Below are 21,318 nucleotides of genomic sequence, written 5' to 3' on the forward strand. Positions count from 1 at the left end.
GCAGCTAGAGAAAAGAGGTGACTCGGGGGCCAGGTGGCGGTGCATCTGGTTGACTGCACATGTTACAATGTGCAAAGACCCAGGTCCAAGCCGTCAGTCCCCACCTGCTGGGAGGAACACAGGCAGCAAAGCAAGTCTATAGGTGTCTCTCTCTCTTCCTCTCTATCTTCCCTTCCCCTCTTGATTCAGAAATCAAGACTTTAACCAATAAAGATAATAAAATTAAAACAAAAGAAAAAAGCCGTGACTCTTGAAAAAGGTGACTCTAAACCCCCTGCCCAGAGCACAGTGCCTCCTTGCACTCTTGGGGTACTCACTAAGCACAGGGGAGTGACTTACACTGCCCTGCTCACAACACTGCTACATGCAGTTAGAGTCCTAAAGTTGTGGCAACCACTTTAGAGGGCGCTATTACTACCTCTTGCTGAGCTTGTTTAGTTTTTTTTGTTTTTAATTTTATTTATTTATTCATGAGAAAGATAGGAGGAGAGAAAGGAGAAAGAACCAGACATCACTCTGGTTCATGTGCTGCCGGGGATTGAACTCAGGACCTCATGCTTGAGAGTCCGATGCTTTATCCACTGTGCCACCTCCCGGACCACGAGCTTGTTTAGTTTTAACTAATCAATTTTTAAAATATATTTTTAAAGATTTTATTTATTCATGAGAAATGATAGGAGAGAGAGAAAGAACCAGACATCACTCTGGTACATGTGCTGCCGGAGACTGAACTCAGGACCTCACACTTGAGAGTCCCATGCCTTATCCACTGTACCACCTTCCAGACCACACTTATCAATTTTTGAGATTCTTTTCTTTATTTGATAGGACAGAGAGAAATCAAGAGGAAATGAGAAGCTAGAGGAGAGAAAGACACACCTGCAGCCCTCCTTCACCACTTGTGAAACTTACCCCTGCAGGTAGGGACTGGGGGCTTGAACCTGGGTCCCTGAGTACCTGTGCTTTACCAAGTGCAATATCAGCCCCACTTTTTGAGATTCTTATCAAAGGGCCTGCACACTCAAGATTTCACTGCTTCTGGACCAACCTTTTCATTCTGGGGGGGCTTGTGGGGGGAGGAGGAGGACACCACAGCTCTGGACATCTCACTGGGCCACAGCACCCCCATGTATTGCCAGGGCTTGAAGCTGGGCTGTACACAGAACAAGATAGGAACCCTACCTACTGAGCTATCTCTTAACCCCTGATTTTACTTTTACATTTTATTGGTGGGAACTTATGAAAATTGCCGTCACATGAGTATGATTTCTCACTTCCTCATGACTGGTGTCTGCTCATGGCTCCCATCACCAGTATAAGCCTCCTCCCATTGTTGTGCACAGAGTCCCAACACCCTTCCAGCCCCCTTCCACCTCCTCGCCCTTGTGGAGTCCTTGTGCCTGTGGCAATGGACCACAGCTAGTCTAAGTTTTTGTCTGTCTGTCTTGTGTTTTTGCCTTCAGGGTCATTGCTGGGGCTCAGTGCTGGCACTAGGAATCCACTGCTCCTGGTGACCATCTTTTTCTTTTTTTTCTTTTTTGGACAGGACAGAGAAATTGAGAGAGGATGGGGAAAACAGAAAGGGAGAAAGATAGACATTTGTATACCTGCTTCACCACTTGTGAAGCATCCCCTCTGTAGGTGGAGAGCCGGGGGCTCAAACCAAGGAACCTTGTGAGGGTCCCTGAGCTTTGTACTATGCGCACTTAACACGGTATGCTACCACTCGACCCCAAGTCTAAGTTTTAGCTCATGTTTTCCCCTTCTTTTTTAATATTTATTCATTTATTCCCTTTTGTTTTGCTTGTTTCATTGTTGGTTGTTATTGATGTCGTCGTTGTTGGATAGGACAGAAAGAAATCGAGAGAGGAGGGGAAGACAGGGAGAGAAAGACAGATACCTGTAGACCTGCTTCACCGCTTGTGAAACGACTCTCCTGCAGGTGGGGATCCTTACACTGGTCCTTGCACTTTGGACCACCTGCGCTTAAGCCGCTGCGCTAGTTTTCCCTTAAGTCCCACCACATGTTATGTCATCTGGTACTCATCCTTTTCCTTCTGGCTGATCCACTTAACTTGATTCCTTTACGCTCCATTCAAGATGTGGCAAAAGAGAAGATGTCTTTTCTTACAGATGACCAGTTTCCCGGAACTTTGTGTATCTAGACCACAGCGGCTTAACCACTCAACTGTTGGACATCCGTGTAGTTTTCCAATTTAGGCTGTTAGAAAAAGGGCCACTATGAACAGGGTGTGCAGAGACCTCTGCGGATTGGCGTTCCTATATTCTTTGGCTCAATCCCTAGAAGAGAACTAGCTGTATTGTATGGTAGAGTCATTTCTGATGTTCCGGGACATTTCCAGATTGTTCTGCACAGGGATTGAACCAGTTGACATTCCCACCAGCAGCGCAGAAGTGTCGCTTTTCCTTCACACCTTTGCAACAAAAGGGAAAAAATAAACCAGCCTCCAGGAGCAATGGATTCCTCACCGAGCCCCAGCAATAACCCTGGAGGAAAAAAAAAAAAAAGAAAGAATCAAAGAAATGACACACATTTTTTTTTCATTGTAAAAGATATCTCAAGAGAGTCAGGCAGTAGTGCAGCGGCAAAGCGCAAGGACCAGCATAAGGATCCTGGTTCGAGCCCCCAGCTCCCCACCTGCAGGGGAGTCGATTCACAAGCGGTGAAGCAGGTCTGCAGGTGTCTGTCTTTCTCTCCCTCTCTCTGTCTTCCCCTCCTCTCTCCATCTCTCTCTGTCCTATCCAACAGCAATGACATCAATAACAACAATAATTACAACAATAAAAAAGGGCAACCAAAAGGAAATAAATATCTAAAAAAAACATCAAAAACTGCATATGATTGATAAAGTATGGCTTAAAGGAAGCTAGAGAGAGAGACAGCAACGATGGAGAAAAGATGGCCTCTAGGAGAAATAAACTAGTGCCGGCACTAGGCCCCAGCAATAACCCTGGAAGCAAACAAACAAAAGACAAATGAACAGCACATGGGCAGGGGAGAGAGCATAATGGTTCTGCAAATAATTTTCATGCCTGAGACTTCAAGGTCCCCAGTTCAATCCCAAGCACCAACATAAACCATAGCTGAGCAGTGCTCTGGTCTCTCTCTGTATCTCTCTTTCACTAAAATAAAATAAATATTTTAAGTGAATAGAACATCATAAATGACAAAATGGTGCTCTGTCTCTCATGCAGACACACTTGCTTTTTTTTTTTTTTCTTCTTTGACAGAGGCAGAGAGAAGAGTGAAAGCGACCACAGCACTAAAGCTTCTTTCAGTGTGGTGGGGACTTGGCTCAAACCCGGGTCATGCACGTGGCAAAGCAGCGCACTAACGATCAGTTTCACCCTACCTCCCCCCACACACATGCATGATTTTTTAATGGAGTCATATTGGCTCCTACGCTAGCGAATGCCTGTATCATTCTGAGCCTTCCCTCTTTTGCTTGACATCATGTTTTAAGCAATCACCTGCATGGAGTTGAAACTAATTTTCTTTCTTTTTTTAAATTCTTATTTATTTATTATCAGATAGAGACAGAGAGAAATTGAGAGAGGAGGGGGAGATAGGGAGAGAGACAGACAGACCTGCTTCACCACTTGTGAAGCTTTCCCCTGCAGGTGGGGACCAGAAGCTTAAACCTGGGTCCTTGCACACTGTAATGTGTGTGCTTAACCAGGTGCACCACCACTTGGCCCCTGAAACCGATTTTAATTTCCTATATTTTCATTTCCTATATTTTATGACCCCGCTCTCTGTCCCACCAGAAAGAAGGTGGGACTTGGGGCGAGGGATGAGGTCGGTGCATTTGGCTGGAATTTTCCCCATCTCTGCCCGGTGACCCAGCACTCAGCACTGGAGCAAGGGAAGACCATATTTTTGGTTTTGAGCTGCTTCCTTGGAAGGTTTGAGAATTAGAGAGGAAGATATTGGCTTGGGAGCTGTCACCCTGCTGGAGACTTTGGAGGCAGAGGCCAGAAGCTCCTTGCAGAGCTGGGTGACTCAGTCTCCATGTTTTGCAGGGGCTCTGCAGGGGTGGGTGAGAAGGCCCTTTTCTAGGCGTCTGGGTTGAGGTGAGGAGGGTGGGAGACATGGGCGCAGCCAACCAGCTTCGGCCTCTCTGCATATTCATGAGCCCCCGGGGCTGGATGCATTAGTGTCCCCACCGTCCCCTCCCCAGGCGGCAGATGGGCTGAGTCCTGAGAAGGGCCAGGAGGCTTCCCTGAGGCCTTTTGAGGAGGAAGCAGGAAAACCAGCCTCACTTCCTGACCATGCTTCTGTCTGGCCAAGGCTGGTAAGAGGGGCCTGATCATCTCCCGGGGCATTGGGGTGTTGAGTCCCACCTGGCCATGGAGCCCAGTGCTTGGACATTCCTGAGGGCCTCTTCTCAGTGAGTAACCTCCCCTCCCTTTCCACTTGCCAGAGCATTGTCTTTCCTTTCTTTCTTTCTTTTTTACAATGGAATGTTTATTATGAAAAAATTCACGTATCACGATACCCATCTCTGTCTATCACCTGGATTGCTTTGGGGGGGGGGGGACCAAGACAGTTTCAGGTCCATCGCTGACACCGAGACCTCCCTCCACAATCCCTCTCGCTTCCTCACCTGTGTCTCCAGAGGCCCGTGACACTCTGTCACTAGGTTCTCACTGGTCTTGAGTGATGGGGCAATGATCTCCCCATCGGAGACAGACGGACCAGGTGGAAAAGGCTGAGGTGAGGGCAGAGGGTTGGGGATAGAATCCAGCCCTGTACCCCAATCTCAGCCCTGTGACTGAATCTCCCATGTTGAGGGGTGTTTTCTAGACCACAATTTCAATTGCTAGAGGCTGAGTGACCTAGGCATGTCCCTTCAACTCCCTGCTTATATCTTGGGTACGAAGAGCCCAAGTGCTGTCATGAAACATGAAAGCTTCTTGCAAAGCTACCTTTCTTCCTTTTTTTAAAAAACATTTTATTTATTTATTTATTAATGAGAAAAATAGAAGGAGAGAGAAAGAACCAGACATCACTCTGGCACATGGGATCGAACATAGGACCTCATGCTTGAGTGTCCAAAGCTTTATCACTGTGCCACCTTCCGGACCACTCTTCCTTTTTTTTAAAAAATTTTTATTTATTACTGGATAGAGACAAGAGAGAAATTTAGAGGGGCAGGGGGAGATAGAGAGGGAGAGAGACAAGAGAGACACCTGCAGTCCTGTTTAACCACTCGTGAAGCTTTCCCACTGCAGGTGGGGACCAGGGGCTTGAACCTGGGTCCTTGTGCACTGTAATGTGTGTGCTTAAACAGGTGTGCCACCACCCAGCCCCTCCTTTCTTTTTTAACAGTTTTTTTTGTATTTATTTCCTTTTTGTTGCCCTTGTTTTTATTGTTGTTGTTGTAATTATTGCTGTTGATATCGTTGCTGGATAGGACAAAGAGCAATCGAGAGAGGAGGGAAAGACAGGGGGAGAGAAAGACAGACACCTGTAGACCTGCTTCACCGCCTATGAAGCGACTCCCCTGCAGGTGGGGAGCCAGGGGCTCAAATTGAGATCCTCACGCCGGTCCTTGCACTTTGCACCTCATGCACTTAACCCACTGCACTACCACCGCCTGACTCCCTAACAGTTATTTTTAAAATGTTTTATTTTCTAATTTTATCTAAGTATTTTGGGTAGAAACAGAGACATTGGGGCCAGATGGTGGCACACCTGCTTAAGTGCTCACATTACAGTGCACGAGGACCCAGCTTAAAGCTCCCATCCTCACCTGCTGGTGTAAGTTCACGAGTGTTGAAGCAGGGCTGCAGATGTCCCTATCTTTCCTTCCCCTCTCAATTTCTCTTTGTCTCTATCCAATAATAAATGAATAAAGATATTTTTAAAAAAGAAATAAACAGACGTTGAGAGGGGAGGAGAGACAGACACCGGCAGCACCCCTCATGACAACGCTACATTTGTTTGTGTGTTGTGTCCATCCTCTTAACAGTTTACATAGAGTGGCTAAGATGTCTTTTTTTATACTTAATTTATTTTATTTTAATTAGAGAGATAGACCACACAGAAACCAGGGCCCTGCTCAGCTCTGGCTGGTGGTGGTGCTGGGAATTGAACCTCGGAGCCTCACGCAGGAGAGTCTTTTGCAGAACCATCATGCTGTCTTCCCAGCCCTTAGATTCCTTCTAACATAAACTAAAGATGACAGTAGATAGTTGTCTTTTGTATGCTGGTTTCTTGTGCCCTTACCTTCAAATCAAACATCACCAACATTCAAGCATTCAAATCTTGCTCTGCAGGACCCCCTCCCTGCCCTGCCCTGGGTCGGGAAGGAAAGCGCAGCTTACAGAGCTGTGGGGTGCTGTAATTCTCACCACAGCCCTTAGAGTTGGCTTGGCTACCAGGCCCATTTTATAGAGGAAGTGAGGCAGGGGCAGAGGCAACGTTGATTTCCTAAGATCACACACAAACTAGAAGCTGACTCAAGTCCAACGCCTGGTAGCTATTTCCAGAGCTCATGGGACCAGTGAGAAAGTCCAGGAGACCCTCCGACCTGCTTGTATCTGTCTGCCAGTTTAGAGGACTGTGTAACTGGGCTCAGTGTGATCTCTCCCCACTTCCACTGTCAGCCTGGGGGCTGGAGGGCCAGGGCTGCTCAGGCCACAGACACACGGGGGTGAAGTGGGGTCTCAGAGAATGAAACGGAGGTGAGTTTGCACACACACACACACACACACACACACACACACACACACACCTGTCTTGTGACCTTGACTGTGCTGCCCTGAGTCTGAACTTGGCAGCTAACATCGCGAGTCCTACTGAGTTGCTTGGATGAGGCGTGGCTTGGGAGCCCTCTGGAGTATTACCACCACAAGTCCTGCGGTAGCTGCAGAGGAGAGGCTGTTCCAGGACAAGGTGCTTTTCTCCAGTCATGCCTAGGATGTGCACGGAAGCCCTGAAAGGGAAACAGCAAGTTCCCCCCGCAAGAACCCGGCAGGAAGTTTAGCAGGAAGTGATGGCAGACTTGCTGGAATATACCTGGAGTGAGCGAGAGCAGTCACTTGGCTTTGCCTGGCGCTGAGGATTCCCGCCTTGCTCTGAGTCAGCAAGACTTGCTCCAGTGGGCTGTGCTGTGGCCTGACTGTGGACACCTCACAGGAGGGAGGTGTTGCCTGTCAGGCGACCCCTGCCATCTGTCCCCTATGTTCTTCTCCTGAGCAAAGCATTGGGCCTCCTCAGAGACCCCATGGATGCTTTTGGGAGAAGCACTTCTCACATCAGAGCCGTTGCTGAAGAGACAGCACACAGCTTTTAGCTTTTCTTTTTCTTTCTTTTTTTTACTGAACACTGGACCTCGCCTCATTTTACATTTTCTAATGACCAAATGCTACAGGAGTTGGCACTTCATGCAGGAGCCTGTGTCCTGGGCTCATGTTCCCAGCCAAATCTGCTTCCCGGGGGGGGGGGGGGGGGATGTACTTCTGAGGTCAGTCAGAGCAAACTTGGCCAGTTTTTCTGATAAGTGTGATTTCTTTAAAGAGCAGTTTTGGGGTTCACAACAAAACCAAACAAAAGGCACTGAGATCTCAAACATATCCCTGTGCTCACACACAGACAGCCTCTTCCAGATACACAAGTTTTCAATTTTCAGAGACACTTTTAATTAGAAAAATGAAAACATGGAAAATACAAAAAAAAAAGTACAAAAGGAAATAGGGGAAGAACAAAAATCCATTGTTTGATTCCCCATAAGCAACTATTGCTAACACCTTAATGGATGTTTCCTTTTTATTGTATTTTCAATATGTCATTTGATCATATCCATTTATTATAAGGGAATTTTCTATAAGCTCTAAGAATGATTTCTTTCTTTTTTTGTCTTTTTTTTTTTTTGCCTCCAGGGTTATTGCTGGGGCTCAGTGCCCGTACCACGAATTCACTGCTCCTGGAGGCCATTATTTTTTCCTTTTGTTGCACTTTTTTTTTTAACCATTGTGGTTATTATTGTTGTTTATGTCATTGTTGGATAGGACAGAGAGAAATGGAGAGAAGAGGGGAAAACAGAGAGGAGGAGAGAAAGATAGACACCTGCAGACCTGCTTCACTGCTTATGAAGGGAGCACTCCCCCCACACACAGGTAGGGAGCCGGGGCTCTAACCAGGATCCTTACACTGGTCCTTGTGCTTTGCAACATGTGTGCTTAACCCATTGCACTACCACCCAGCCCCCTAAGAAAGATTTCTTTTTTTAAAATTTTTTAAATTTTTAATTTAATTTTATATTTATTTATTTATTCCCTTTTGTTGCCCTTGTTGTTTTATTGTTGTAGTTATTGATGTCGTCGTTGTTGGATAGGACAGAGAGAAATGGAGAGAGGGGGAGAGAAAGACAGACACCTGCAGACCTGCTTCACCGCCTGTGAAGCGACTCCCCTGCAGGTGGGGAGCCAGGGCTCGAACCGGGATCCTTATGCCAGTCCTTGTGCTTTGTGCCACCTGCACTTAACCCGCTGAGCTACAGCTCGACTCCCAGAAAGATTTCTTAAGGATGGATACATGATAATAGCATCACAAAGATAATATCACACTTTATAATTTACTTAAGCAGCCTCTAGTCTTATAAATAACATTTAGATAGTGAATATATATTTTTTAATTATCTTTATTTGTTGGCTAGAGACTGTCAGAAAACGAGAGGGGAGAAAAGGGAAAAACAAGCAGCTAATGCACGTGTGTCTAATGATTGAGTTATGTTCATCACATGATAAATCCTGATTTTAAAGTAAACTTTTCATATGGTAGAACTTACATAAATTCATTATCAGATGATCACAGGAAGCTGTGAAATGTTTCTTTTTTTTTGCCTCCAGGGTTATTGCTGGGACTCAGTGCCTGCACCATGAATCCACTGCTCCTGGAGGCCTTTTTTTTTTTTTTTCTTCCCCTTTTGTTGCCCTTGTTGTTGTAGCCTTGTTGTGGTTATTATTGTTGTTGATGTCATTTCGTTGTTGGATAGAACAAAGAAATCGAGAGAGGAGGGGAAGACAGGGGGAGAGAAAGATAGACACCTGTAGACCTGCTTCACCACCTGTGAAGTGACTCCCCTGCAGGTGGGGAGCCGGGGGCTCGAACCTGGATTCTTACGCCGATCCTTGTACTCTGCGCCATGTGCGCTTAACCCGCTGCACTACCGCCCCACCCCGAAATGTTTCTTCTACCCCGCAGGGAGACTTCACAAGAGGCAAGACAGGTCTGCAGGTGTCTCTCTTTCTCTCTCCTTCTCTATCTCCCTATCCTCGCTCTATTTGTATTATATACTTTTAAGGTTTTGTTTAGTTATTCTAAGAGAGGGAGAAGCAGAGAATCACTCTGGCCCACGCTATGAGGAGGATCAGATTCAGGTCCTCATTAGAGAACCTAATGAGGCTGGGGAGACAGCACAGGTTTCTGCAAAAGACTCTCCTGCCCGAGGCTTCAAGGTCCCAGGTTCAATCCCCAACACCACCATCAGCCAGAGCTAAACAGGGCTCTGGCTCTGTCCCTGTATCTTTCTCTCACTGAGAGACAGAGAGAGGCCAACACTTTATTTTTCACACATTCAGGTTTGGAAAGCACGGCTCACAGCTGTCCCTGTGTCTGACTTGAAACTGCCCAGCACGTTCACCAGCCTGACGTCTGGGATCTGAGCCCGTCCTCTGCTGCGTCCCCCCAGCCCGAGGTGCACTTCCTCCTCGCTGCAGATGGAGCCCAGCGCAGGCTTGTTCTCTCGCCCAGCGGTGGCCTGCTCCCCATCAGCAGAACCTTGTGTGGAAGATGAGGGGCCCTCAGCCCTCCCAGAGCGGGGCCAGGTTGTCCCCCTCCCCTGGAGCTGGGCCCCCTGCCCAAACTGGCCTAGGGATGAGCATGTCCAGGCCAAGCGGGCCAGGGTGGAGACCATCGTGCGGGCCATGTGCCTCCCTGCCAACCCGCTGGGACCGGCTAACTCCCGGGCAGGGGGAGGCCGATCCCGCCTGCAGCAGGCCCAGGGGCGCAGGAGAAAGCAGCAGCTCCCTGTGCAGCAAGGCCTGCCGCTGACTGGGCCCAGAAGCACTAGGCAGAGGCGGCCCCGGGTTCGAGAGCAGCTGCACCTGCTGAGGCAGCAGCTGACACACCTTCAGGAGCATGTGCTTCGGGCAGCCGGGTGTGGGGACTCGGCCCTGGGCTCTGGGGGCCCTCTGAGCAGGTCGCAGATGGATGTCCCTGAGTCCTGGGCAGGGGACAGTGAGCCCCACCAGAGCTGCAGCAGGGATCTTCCTGGGGCGGAGAGACACGGGGGGCCCAGCCTGCTCCCCGGGGAGGCCTGGTCTCTGCTGCAGGTCCTGAGGGGGGAGCTGGCCAGGGCACTGGACTCGGCACTGCACAGGGTGCTCCTGGACCCCTCAGGGCCCTTGACCCAGCTGGACAGGACCCTCGGGGAGCTGCAGCCAGAAGGCAGGAGCAGGCCCCCTCCACCCGAGGGAGACACCTCCCAAGACCCCCTCCCTCTGGCCCTGCCTCAGGTGGGTGGCCCAAGGGGACACTCACTACTGGCCAGACCTCAAGATGCCCCACAGTATCCTGTCTCGCCCATGGTGCTCCTCAAGCCCCTGGAGAGTCCCCCAGCCAGCTGCCCCACAGTGGCGCCTCCCCACACCCGGGGACAGCAGGTAACCGCCCACGGCTGCTGGCGCGCTGGCCTCTGCCCCCCTCCTAGCTCAGAGCCGGCCCTCCAGCCTTGGGGGGCCACCGGGCTGCGCCCCTCGGTCCTGAGTCGGCATCAGACCTGCTTACCCTTGGCTCCGCTCAGTTTGAAAAGCCTGCCCCTCCCCACCATGGTGAAGAGGGAGCAGGGGCCCCTGCAAGGGGCCCTCAACACACCTTCTTTCCACATATCCTTTACCAGGCGTGGGCTGGGAGGAGGGAGGGCACCAGAGGAGGGGGAGGCGCGTCACAAATCTCTGTCAGAGCCTGGCCGGGGCTGGAATTTGGGACTTCAGGTGCCCCAACCTCACAAGTCCAGTGCTCTCCCCACCACACCACCTCCCGAAGGCCTTCTTGATGTGCCTTCCCTGTGGCTCCCAGTTATAAGTCCCTGAGAAATCGTGGCCAAGTTCTGGGACCTGAGGGATGCTGGAAAGCTCCAGGTTTCTTCCATGACACATCCTCTTCTACCCCCTAGGCTTTGAGAGGCGGATTTTGTCTTTAAACTCAAACGGGCGCTGGAGAAACAGCTCACTGCCCTGAGTGCCCTGCACTGCCGTGTGCATGATGCAGGCTGACCCTCAGCACTATAGCTGAGGCACCGTGGGCCTGGACAGAGCTTCAGTGCTGTGGTGCCTCCGTGTTGGGCTCGTCTGTCTGTCTGAAGGAAAAAGTGACCTGGGGACCAGGTGGTCATGCACCTGGCAGAGCACACACATTACTGCATTCAAGGACTGAGGTTCAACCCCCAACCCCACCTGTGTATGGGGGGGGAGCTTAGTGAGCGGTGGAGCAGTGCAGTAGGTGTCTCTCATTCTCTCTGGCTCTCTCTTCCACTCTGTCTCTCTTGCTCACTCTCTATCAAAAAAAAAAAAAAAAGTCACTAGGGAAGAGTGAAGTTGAATAGGTACCAAGCCCCAGCAGTAAGACTAACCCTGGTGGCAAATAAATAAATAAATAAATAAAATGGAAGGAAGAAAGAAAAAGAAAAAAACAAAGATCTAGGCAGTAGATAGCATAATGGTTATGCAATGAGACCCTGCCTGAGGCTCCAAAGTCCCAGGTTCAATCCCCCTATACCACCATAAGCTAGAGCTGATCAGTGCTCTGGGGAAAAAAAAAAAAAAAAGAAAGGAAAAAGAGAGAGATTTAGAGAAGTGAGATCACGCCTGCATAAGGCCCGGCTTCTGACAAAACAAAATGAAAACTCCAGGGGGCTTCCCCAGCATGCTAAGATGGCCTGGGAGGCCCCTGTGTGCTTGTGAGCTGGCAGAGAGAATTATCAGACGGGGCTTCTCCAGCTGCCCTGTGCTATGGCTGGAAAGTCTGCACTGTCTAGATAACCCTGGGCGAGGATAAGTGGCACCAGAAACTGCCCGGGAAGAAAGCTGGGCATGTTTTTCTGAGACTCAATCCAAGAATTTGACGGAAGGGGCAGGTCTGCTGTGGAGACTGGACTGAAGCCAGAGGTGGGTGTGTAAGGGAAAGGAAGTCTCCCCAGAGTGGGTTGATCTGTAGGGTCTCTTTCCTCTTTTTAATTTTAGTGATAGTGAGAGACAGAAAAAGATAGAGAGGGAGACAGAGACAGAGCAACAGAGAAGCACTTGTACTGTGCTATCATTTGTGAAGCTTCTGCCCAGGTCTTTAAGTGTGATCATGTGCACTTTGCTGGGTGAGCCACTTTGCTGGGCCCTGGAGTCTTTTTATTTATTTATTTTAAAAGATTTTATTTTTTTATTTATGAGAAAAATAGAAGAGAGAATGAACCAGATATCACTTTGGAACATGTGCTGCCGGGGATCGAACTCGGGACCTCATGCTTGAGAGTCCAAAGCTTTATCACTTTGCCACCTCCTGGACCACTATTTATTTATTTTTTTAATGGGAGAGAGAGAGATACAGAAAGGCCAGAGCATTGCTCAGCTCTGGCTTATTGTGGGGCAGGTGATTGAACCTGGGATCTCGGAGCCTCAGGCATGAAAGTGCTTTTGCATAACCACTCTGCTGTCTTCCCAACCCCGGGAGGGGGAGCTAGAGAGGGAGAGACACCGGCAGACTTGCTTCACTGGGGCTCAGTGCCTGTACTACAAATGCACTACTCCTAGTAACCATCTTTTCCCATTTTTTTCTTTGTTTTATTTTGTTTAACAAGACAAATTGAGAGAGGGAGGAGGAGACAGAGTAAGACAGACACCTGCAGACCCGCTTTACCTCTTGTGAAGCTTCCCCACTGCAGATGGGGAGCGGGGGCTTGAACCCCGGTCCTTGTTCATGGTGACGCCCTGTCCTAACCCCAAGGAAGCTGCACTCTCCCCACTGCAAACCTCCCTCTGCGTGCGAGTGGATGGCCTTGGAAAGCACTAGAGCCTGCACCGACTCGGTGGGACATGAAGCTGAGAACCGCGGCTCCGAGTGCCCGCCTCCCATCAGCACCTTGCAGGACTCGCTCCTTGCAAGTGGGACGTTGCGCCGCCCCAGGACGGGTCTCTGGGCTGGTGCTGCCGCTTCTCGAGTCTCCCAGCTAGGTAGGGTGGGGTGCTGCCATTGTGTCCGCCATGCTCTGAGCGCCCCCTGCTGGCCGCAGGGAGAGAAGCGCCCCAGTCGGGGCAGCGCCGGTGCTTTCCCGGCAGGCAGCGCGCGCACATCTGGAAGCCCTCGAGGCCGTGGCTCGCTGCACAAATTTCCTTGCCTGCTGGTGCAGAAGCGTCAGTACAGACAGACTTCCTTGCCGGGCGACCGGCTAGCAGTCTGTAACTTTGCTAAGTGGCCGGCCACTCGACTGACTCCCCAATGCCAGGCAAAGGCAGAATTCCACAACTCAGTCTCGAATATTCTCTGCAGTTTCCCAGTTGCCAGGCCTTGCTCTGTGGGTTACAACTGGGGCTCCAGTGCCTGCAAAGACTCCACGGCTCCCAGAGATCCTTTCTTTTTCCTTCTAGATGGAGGATGAGGAGCAGAGAGGGACAGAGAGACAAACAGAGAGACAAACAGAGGACAGACAGCACAGCACTACACTGCTTATGAAGCTTCCTCCCTGCAGGCACTCCAGTGTGGTGGCTGGGATCTCAAACCCAGGTCCTTACTCATGGTAATGTGTGTGCTTTACCAGGTGAGACACCTGCTAACATCTGAGAGCTGAACCGTCTCAGTGCCTCAGCTGTCAGCCCTAAGATCCAGGTGTTTGTGTATGTGTGTAAGAGACAGAGACATTTCGCCCCAACCCCAGGATGGCTTCCTGGATTGCTAAGTGCTCTCCCATAAGAATCCTTTTAAAATTTTCTTTATTTATTCATGAGAAAGATAGGAAGAAAGAACCAGACATCACTCTGGTACATGTGCTACCGGGGACTGAAGTCAGGATCTTATGCTTGAAGAGTCCAGAGTTTTATCCACTGCACAAGCTCCTGGACCACAAGAATCCTTGTTTCCCTCTGAGTGCACTACAACACTACTACAGGTCACTGTTGTTAGAGGTGGGACGTGCTCTGTGAAATAGCTCATCTGGGGAGTGCACTACTTTGCCACATGCACAACCCTGGTTCAAGCTCGGTCCTCAGGGCACGGAAAGAAGTTTCAGTGCTGTGTTGGCTTTGTCTATCTCTACCTCTCTTCCTTTAACTTAAAAATGAAAAAGGAATAAAGAAAAGAGAGAAAGGAAGAAAGATTTTTTAAAACAAGAACAGCAGGCATAGTGAGTACGGGTCGGAATATAATCCCATATTTTTGTATGGATTCAAGATGACTGATCATTCACTCACTCATCCTTCATCCAACCAACATTTATTGAGCACCTACTATGTTCCTAGTCCATGTGGAGCACGAGGAGGAAAAGATGAGGTCCTCACCCACAAGCTCAGCCTGGTGGGGAGACAGGCACGCAGTAGCAATTGCAGTAAGCCAACAGCCACGCAGAGGTCTTACAAGGAGCCGTGGCAGCCCAGGGATGGCAGGCCTGGTTCTGTAGGGAGCAGCTTCACAGAGGAGAGAGCTGCTGGGCTGAGGTGGGAGGGACCAGAGATGGTCCCACCAGGCAGACAGATCAGATACAGTCTAGTTTAAGCTTCTTGAGCCCAAGCAGAGTTACTCTGGGTCCTCAGCCGGCTTGAACACTGTGGAGGCAGTTAGGAGCCTTCATAAGAAAGAGGACCACTGAGCTGACTCCTGTCGTTTCACAGGTGGGGAAACTGAGGCAGAGAAGGGCAGTACATTTCTACGTGAGGGCTTGAAATGGTGTATCAGGAACAGAGCTGCCTTCTCTCTCCTTGCCATTTTGAGAGCAGGCATGAAATGTATGGCATTTGATAACGTATATACCAATTTTCATATCAAATGGTCTCTAAATTCTGCAACTTTGCTGTACATAGATTGTATTCAACATCTGTAGTAATTTGAGTAGACTTGCTACAGAAAAAAAAAGGGGGGGCACATATGCTGAAAAAAAAAATTAAAGATCAAACCCTAGAGAACAGGCCCACTCACAGCTTGGACAGCCTGACAAGCCTGCTTGGTGGACGAGCGTTGGTTTCCCTTGACACCAGGGTGCGTTCAGGAGGGCCTGAGTCCTGGCCACTTGAAGAAGGCCAAGCTGATGTTCTTCTTCACGCGCTACCCCAGCTCCAGCCTCCTGAAGGCGTACTTCCCCGACGTTCAGGTAAAGTCATGCGGCTAGCCGAGCGTTAGCCTCTTCAAAGTAGTAGCCTCTGCCAGCCAGCACACGTCAGACCCCTTTCATGTGGTGGATCCGTTCTGGGCAGATCTTCCACCCAACCCAGTGAAGAGCGTTGGGATAAGTTCAAGTTTCAGAATCTTTAAGTTTAAGTTAGAGCCAGACACGAGCACACACACACATGCAGAGAGAAGGTGGAGAAAGGAAAGAAAAAGCAGATGGCGTCTTTGGCCTGGTTCTCTGTCCATGCTGGAGACATTATTTTATTACTATATTTTCTGAGTTCTTGTTTTTAAATTTATGAGACACCCACAGCTTTGCTTCACCACTCGTGAAGCTTTCACCCTGCAGGTGGGGACTGGGGGCTCAAACCTGGGTCCTTGGGCATTGTAGCATGTGTGCTCAACCAGGTGCATGACCAACCAGCCCCCCTTGAGACATTATTATTTTAAAAATATATATACTTAAAATATTTATTCCCTTTTGTTGCCATTATTGTCGTTGCTGTTGGATAGGACAGAGAGAAATGGAGAGAGAAGGGGAGGACAGAGAGGGGTAAAGAAAGACAGACACCTGCAGACCTGCTTCACCGCCTGTGAAGCGACCCCCTGCAGGTAGGGAGCCGGGGGCTTGAACCAGGAACCTTACACCCGGTCCTTGCACTTTGTGCCACCTGCACTTAACCCGTTGGGCTACCACATGACTCCCAAATAAAATATTTTTTACATAAGGTTCCCGGTTGAGCCCCCAGCTCCCTACCTGCAGGGGAGTTGCTCGAACCAGGATTCTTGAGCGTGCTCTGTGTCACCTGCGCTTAACCTGGTGTGCTACTGCCCGACTCCCGGGAGACATTATTTTTCTTTTTATTTAAAATTAAAAAAAAAATTATTCCCTTTTGTTGCCCTTGTTTTTTATTGTTGTGGTTATTACTGTTGTTATTGATGCCATCATTGTTGGATAGGACAGAGAGAAATGGAGAGAGGAGGGGAAGACAGAGAGGGAGAGAGAAAGACACCTGCAGACCTGCTTCATCACCTGTGAAGCGACTCCCCTGCAAGTAGGGAGCCGGGGGCTTGAGCCGGGATCCTTATGTTGGTCCTTGCGCTTTGCTACTGCCCAGCTCCCGAGACATTATTTTTAAATGAACATATAAAGACTCCAACAGGGTCCAATTTCTTTTTTTTTTTTTTGCCTGTAGTTATTGCTGGGGCCCAGTGTCAGCACAATGAACCCACTGCTCCTGGAGGCCATTTCCCCCATTTTATTGGATATGATAGAGAGCAATGGAGAGAGGAGATAAGAGGGAAAGAGACACTTGCAGACCTGCTTCACTACTTGTGAAGTGTCCCCCTTGCAGGTGGAGAGCTGGGGACTCAAACCTGGATCCTTGCACTTAGTACTATGTGCGCTTAACCAAGGACCCAGAGTGCAATTTCCTTCCATTCGGCTTGCTGAGCCTCACTGAGTGAAGGTCACTGCACACATCTAGTGTGGCAACAAGTGTCACACTTTGTGTCTGTGATCAGATTTGTCTGTTCCCATCAACCTCCAAGGTCAGCTGCCGCCTAACGGGCTCTGACTGTGGGTTGGTGCCTATCCTTCCCATTCCTTCAGGCGTCTTCCCCTCACATTCAGTTGCTCAGTTGATCCTGAACCAAGCTCTGGTTTCAACTCATTCTACAATTGCAAGTTAGGATCAACTGTTTTCCAATTTGCACCTTCATGCCTTTCCTTGGCCCTTTCTCAGGCAGGAGGCATCGGGATGGCCGTGTGATCTGCCCAGGAGCCCCCAAAGCTGGCCTTAATTAAGCATGTCCTTCCCAAAGTCACCCATAGATACCCTGACAAGCTTTCCATGGGTGAAAAACATAATAAACCAGGCAGGGGTAGATAGCATAATGGTTCTGCAAAGAGACTCTCATGCCTGAGGCTCCAAAGTCCCAGGTTCAATCCCCCACACCACCATAAGCCAGAGCTGAGCAGTGCTCCGGTAGGAAAGAGAAAGAAATGGAGAGAGAGAAAGAAAGGATTGTATTCCCTAGTGGGCAATGAGATTCATTAAGATTTTGGAAAATAGGGGGTCGGGCGGTGGTGCAGTGGGTTAAGCGCACGTGGCGCAAAGCACAGGGACCGGCGTAAGGATCCCGGTTCAAGCCCCTGGCTCCCCACCTGCAGGGGAGTCGCTTCACAGGCGGTGAAGCAGGTTTGTAGGTGTCTGTCTTTCTCTCCCCTTCTCTGTCTTCCCCTCCTCTCTCCTTTTCTCTCTGTCCTATCCAACAACGAGCTGCGTCAACAAGGGCAATAATAATAACCACAACGAAGCTACAACAAGGGCAACAAAAGGGGAAAAAATGGCCTCCAGGAGCGGTGGATTCATGGTGCAGGCACCGAGCCCAGCAATAGCCCTGGAGGAGGAAAAAAAAAAAAAGATTTTGGAAAATAGCAGTGGCTCCTCCTCTTCAGTGGGAGCTTATTTTTTCATGTTGGTTGAAACTATTCATATGAACTTCTCGCTCTCTCGCCTTCAGGGTTATTGCTTGGGCTCAGTGCTGGCACTACAAATCCACTGCTCCAGGAGACTTTTTTGTAATTTTTTTTATTGGGTAGGACAGAGAAATGGAGAGAGGAGGGGAAGACAGAGAGGGGGAGAGAAAGACAGACACCTACACTGCCAGGTTAGAGTAGTCTGCCTGTGGACTCTGAAAGACAGATACCTGCAGACCTGCTTCACCACCTGTGAAGCAACTCCCTTGCAGGTGAGGAGCCGGGGGCTCGAACAGGGATCTTTGTGCCGGTCCTTGCGCTTTGTACTGTGTGTGCTTTACCCGCTGTGCCACCATCCGGCCCCATGAACCTCTCTTGAGCTGGAAGCTGGCAGGTGCAACATGGTGGTTCTGCGTGTGACTTGAGAGCCCCTGCTGTTGTTTGTACAGTTCAACCGATGCGTCACCTCCCAGATGATCAAGTGGTTCAGCAACTTCCGAGAGTTTTATTACATCCAAATGGAAAGATCAGCTCGACAAGCCGTTTCCGATGGTGTCACGGATCCCAAAGCACTGGTGGTTCTTCGTGACTCCGAACTGTTTCGAGCACTCAACACGCACTATAACAAGGGAGATGACTTGGAGGTGAGCGTGTGTGCCCGGCCCCCAGGACAGCTGACGGGCGCCTTCTTTTTCTGGCCGGTCTTGTAGAAACAAGTTTCCTTTGGGGCTGGTGAAATAGCTCACCCAGACACTGTGCTGCATTGCCGTGTGCGCGACCCAGGTTCAAGCCCGGCCCCCACTGCACCGGAGGAAGCTTCAGTACTGTGGGCTCTTCCACTCTTTGTCTCTCTCCATCTGTCCTACATCACTGAGAGGCCGGGCCGTTTGGGGTCAGCCTCATAGCCTCAGCAACAGGTGACGTCAGTGTCCAGCCGGATGCAGACAGGGGACCCCTGGGTGTCTGTCATTTTAGTCAGGGCCCCAGTATCTTTAAACCGGTCCTTGCACTTTGCGCCACTTGCGCTTAACCTGCTGCACTACCACCCGACCCCCATGGGCCCCAGTATCAAGTTTTGTGACTAGCTGATCTTTTTGCCTTAGTGATACTAAGGAGGCCCTGGACTAAATGCTGAGCTCAGCTATAGTAGCCAGTCTTGGTTTTCTTCACAACAATTTAGGCTTGTCAGCTCTTGACAGATCTTTAATTAATTAACTAGTTAATTACTTTTTTGCCTCCAGGATTATTGCTGGGGCTCGGTGCCTGCATCATGAATCCACTGCTCCTAGAGGTTATTTTTCCCATTTTGTTGTCTTTGTTGTTGGACGGAACAGAGAAATGGAGAGGGGAAGACAGAGGGGGGAGAGAAAGAAAGAGACATCTGCAGACCTGCTTCACCACCTATGAAGTGACCCCCTGCACACAGGTGGGGAGTGGGGACTTGAACCTGGGTCATTGAGCATGTTAACATATTTACTTAAACAAGTACACCACTGCCCAGCCCTGTAAACAGCCCTTTTAAGCCACAGGCTTCAACTCAGTCAGATGCAGCTTCTCACTAGTGAAGCATCACCTCTGGGTGGAACCTGAGGGGCTGTCCTCAGAATGCTTTCTCCTGCGGCTGCCTGGCTGGCATGACGGTGTGAAGGGTCATGTCTGAGGGGCAGGCTCTTCTGTGCGCTGCCTGAGTCAGAGGCCAGTGAGCAAGGCAGCTCTGACCATTGTGCCTCCCGGGGGCAGCCGGGACCGAGGGCGTGTGGGGTCAGTGTTTCTCTGCCTCAGGTCTCGCCTTACTTGCCGGTGTCTTTGGAAATGCAGGTCCCAGACTGCTTCCTGGAAATCGCCAGCGTGACTCTCCAGGAGTTCTTCAGGGCTGTCTCCGCAGGGAAAGACTCAGATCCTTCCTGGAAGAAACCCATTTATAAAATTATTTCGAAACTGGACCGTGACATCCCAGAGATATTTAAATCTTCCAGCTATCCCCAGGAGCCGTTTCAGAATTAAGCTCCCACAAAGTGAGGAGTAACTGGTCAGGGTTTCCAGTGCTCCTCTTAAGTGGCAGTCAGTGAAGTCTAGTCATGGGAGAAGGGCATAAGGAGAAATTCCGGAACAGGCATTGTTGCCGTTTGATCATTTGTTTTGCTTTGGTGGTGATTTTTGTGGTAGAGCCTCTTGCTTTGCCTGTGTGATGCTGATTTTGATCCCTGGCATCACATTCAAAAATATCTGGGACCAGAGAGATAGCTCACTGTGTAGCTTGCCCGGTGTGCCAACCAATCGCAAGCCCTGGCGCCCATGGGAAGACCTCTGGCAACTGAAGAAGTTTGTTCTTACTCTGTCTCTACTGAATGTAGAAGGGGAAAAAAAAAAAAAGACAGTGTGGCGTTCTGGTTTTTCCCTCTCAATAAAAAATAAGTTTCTTCCCCTTCATCATGCACCAGGCCCTCCCATCCCCTTAGCTGGAGGTGAGAGTATTCTGCAGACATGTCATGGCGAGATGAAAAATCATACCATGTGTTAGTGACTGTGCTATAAATCAATAACCCCCAATAAAATGAAAAAAAAAAAAAGTATCAACCAAGGGTGTTGGTAACCAACTGTACAAAGAAACAGAAGACTTGAGTTTCTACTGGCCTGAAGCTTGGGACCTCGAGGTGCCACTGTATCTGTCAAGTGGGACTGTGGGGCTAGTTTGCTGTCCCCTGACTTTCAGAAAAGTTATCATCACATTTGGGATTTTTGTGTATTGCTAATTTAACATGTTCCCTCCCATCTCTCTCTCTCCCCCTCCCTCTTCTCCTACCAGAGCATGGCTCAGCTCTGGCTTTGGGAGACGCAGGGGATGGAACCAACATGAAGTGTGACTCACTGAGCACATAGGCAGGGCAGCTGCCAAGCTGAGAGGAGACATCTTTTTTTTTTTTTTTTTAATCTTTATTTACTGGATAGAGACAGCCAGAAATAGAAAGGGAAGGGGGTGATAGAGAAGGCGAGAGACCTGCAGCCCTGCTTCACCGCTCGAAAAGCTTTCCCCATGCAAGTGGGGACCAGGGGCTCGAACCTGGGTCCTTGCACACTGCAACCAGGTGCACCACCGCCTGGCCCCCCGGCATCTGTGTTCTAAGCTTGTCAAGAAGCAAGTCTCCGTAAACACAGGCTGAAGTGGGAGTCAAGAGTTTGGGGGCTAGTGTTCTGATTAAAGGGTGTCTATCATTTGACAAGTTCACTTCTTTCCCAGCTACACGAAGCAAATTTCCATATTCAGTTACCCCACTTTCTTGACTTTTGTGGGTGGGCTAAATAAGAGGAAACAGAATCCCTTAAACTCGTTCAAGATGTATCCATACAACATATATCTCTGTCTTTTGAACACAAAACAAAACTGAAGTTCCCTGCGGAGTTGGAGCCTTGAGCATGCATGACGGCTGCAAAAATTTTGGGA

At 49.5% G+C, this 21,318-nt stretch overlaps 1 protein-coding gene and 1 long non-coding RNA gene across 2 annotated transcripts; both read left to right on the forward strand.

The window, feature by feature from the left end:
* Positions 1-737: 737 nt before the first annotated feature.
* Positions 738-9,836, forward strand: LOC132535455 (uncharacterized). Its single transcript, XR_009547267.1, has 3 exons — positions 738-920; positions 4,203-4,412; positions 9,610-9,836. It is a non-coding gene; the product is annotated as an uncharacterized LOC132535455 (long non-coding RNA).
* A 31-nt stretch (positions 9,837-9,867) lies between these two features.
* On the forward strand, positions 9,868-20,546 carry PROX2 (prospero homeobox 2; the record flags this gene model as incomplete). The annotated part of the gene is made up of 4 exons (XM_060180903.1): positions 9,868-10,692; positions 15,276-15,377; positions 18,326-18,520; positions 19,695-20,546. Coding segments are annotated over 4 exons (1,308 nt in total), but the record flags the coding sequence as incomplete, so codon positions are not given.
* Between the last annotated feature and the right edge of the window lie 772 nt (positions 20,547-21,318).

This window comes from Erinaceus europaeus, chromosome 22 (assembly GCF_950295315.1).
Source record: "Erinaceus europaeus chromosome 22, mEriEur2.1, whole genome shotgun sequence".
NCBI classification, from domain to species: domain Eukaryota; kingdom Metazoa; phylum Chordata; class Mammalia; order Eulipotyphla; family Erinaceidae; genus Erinaceus; species Erinaceus europaeus.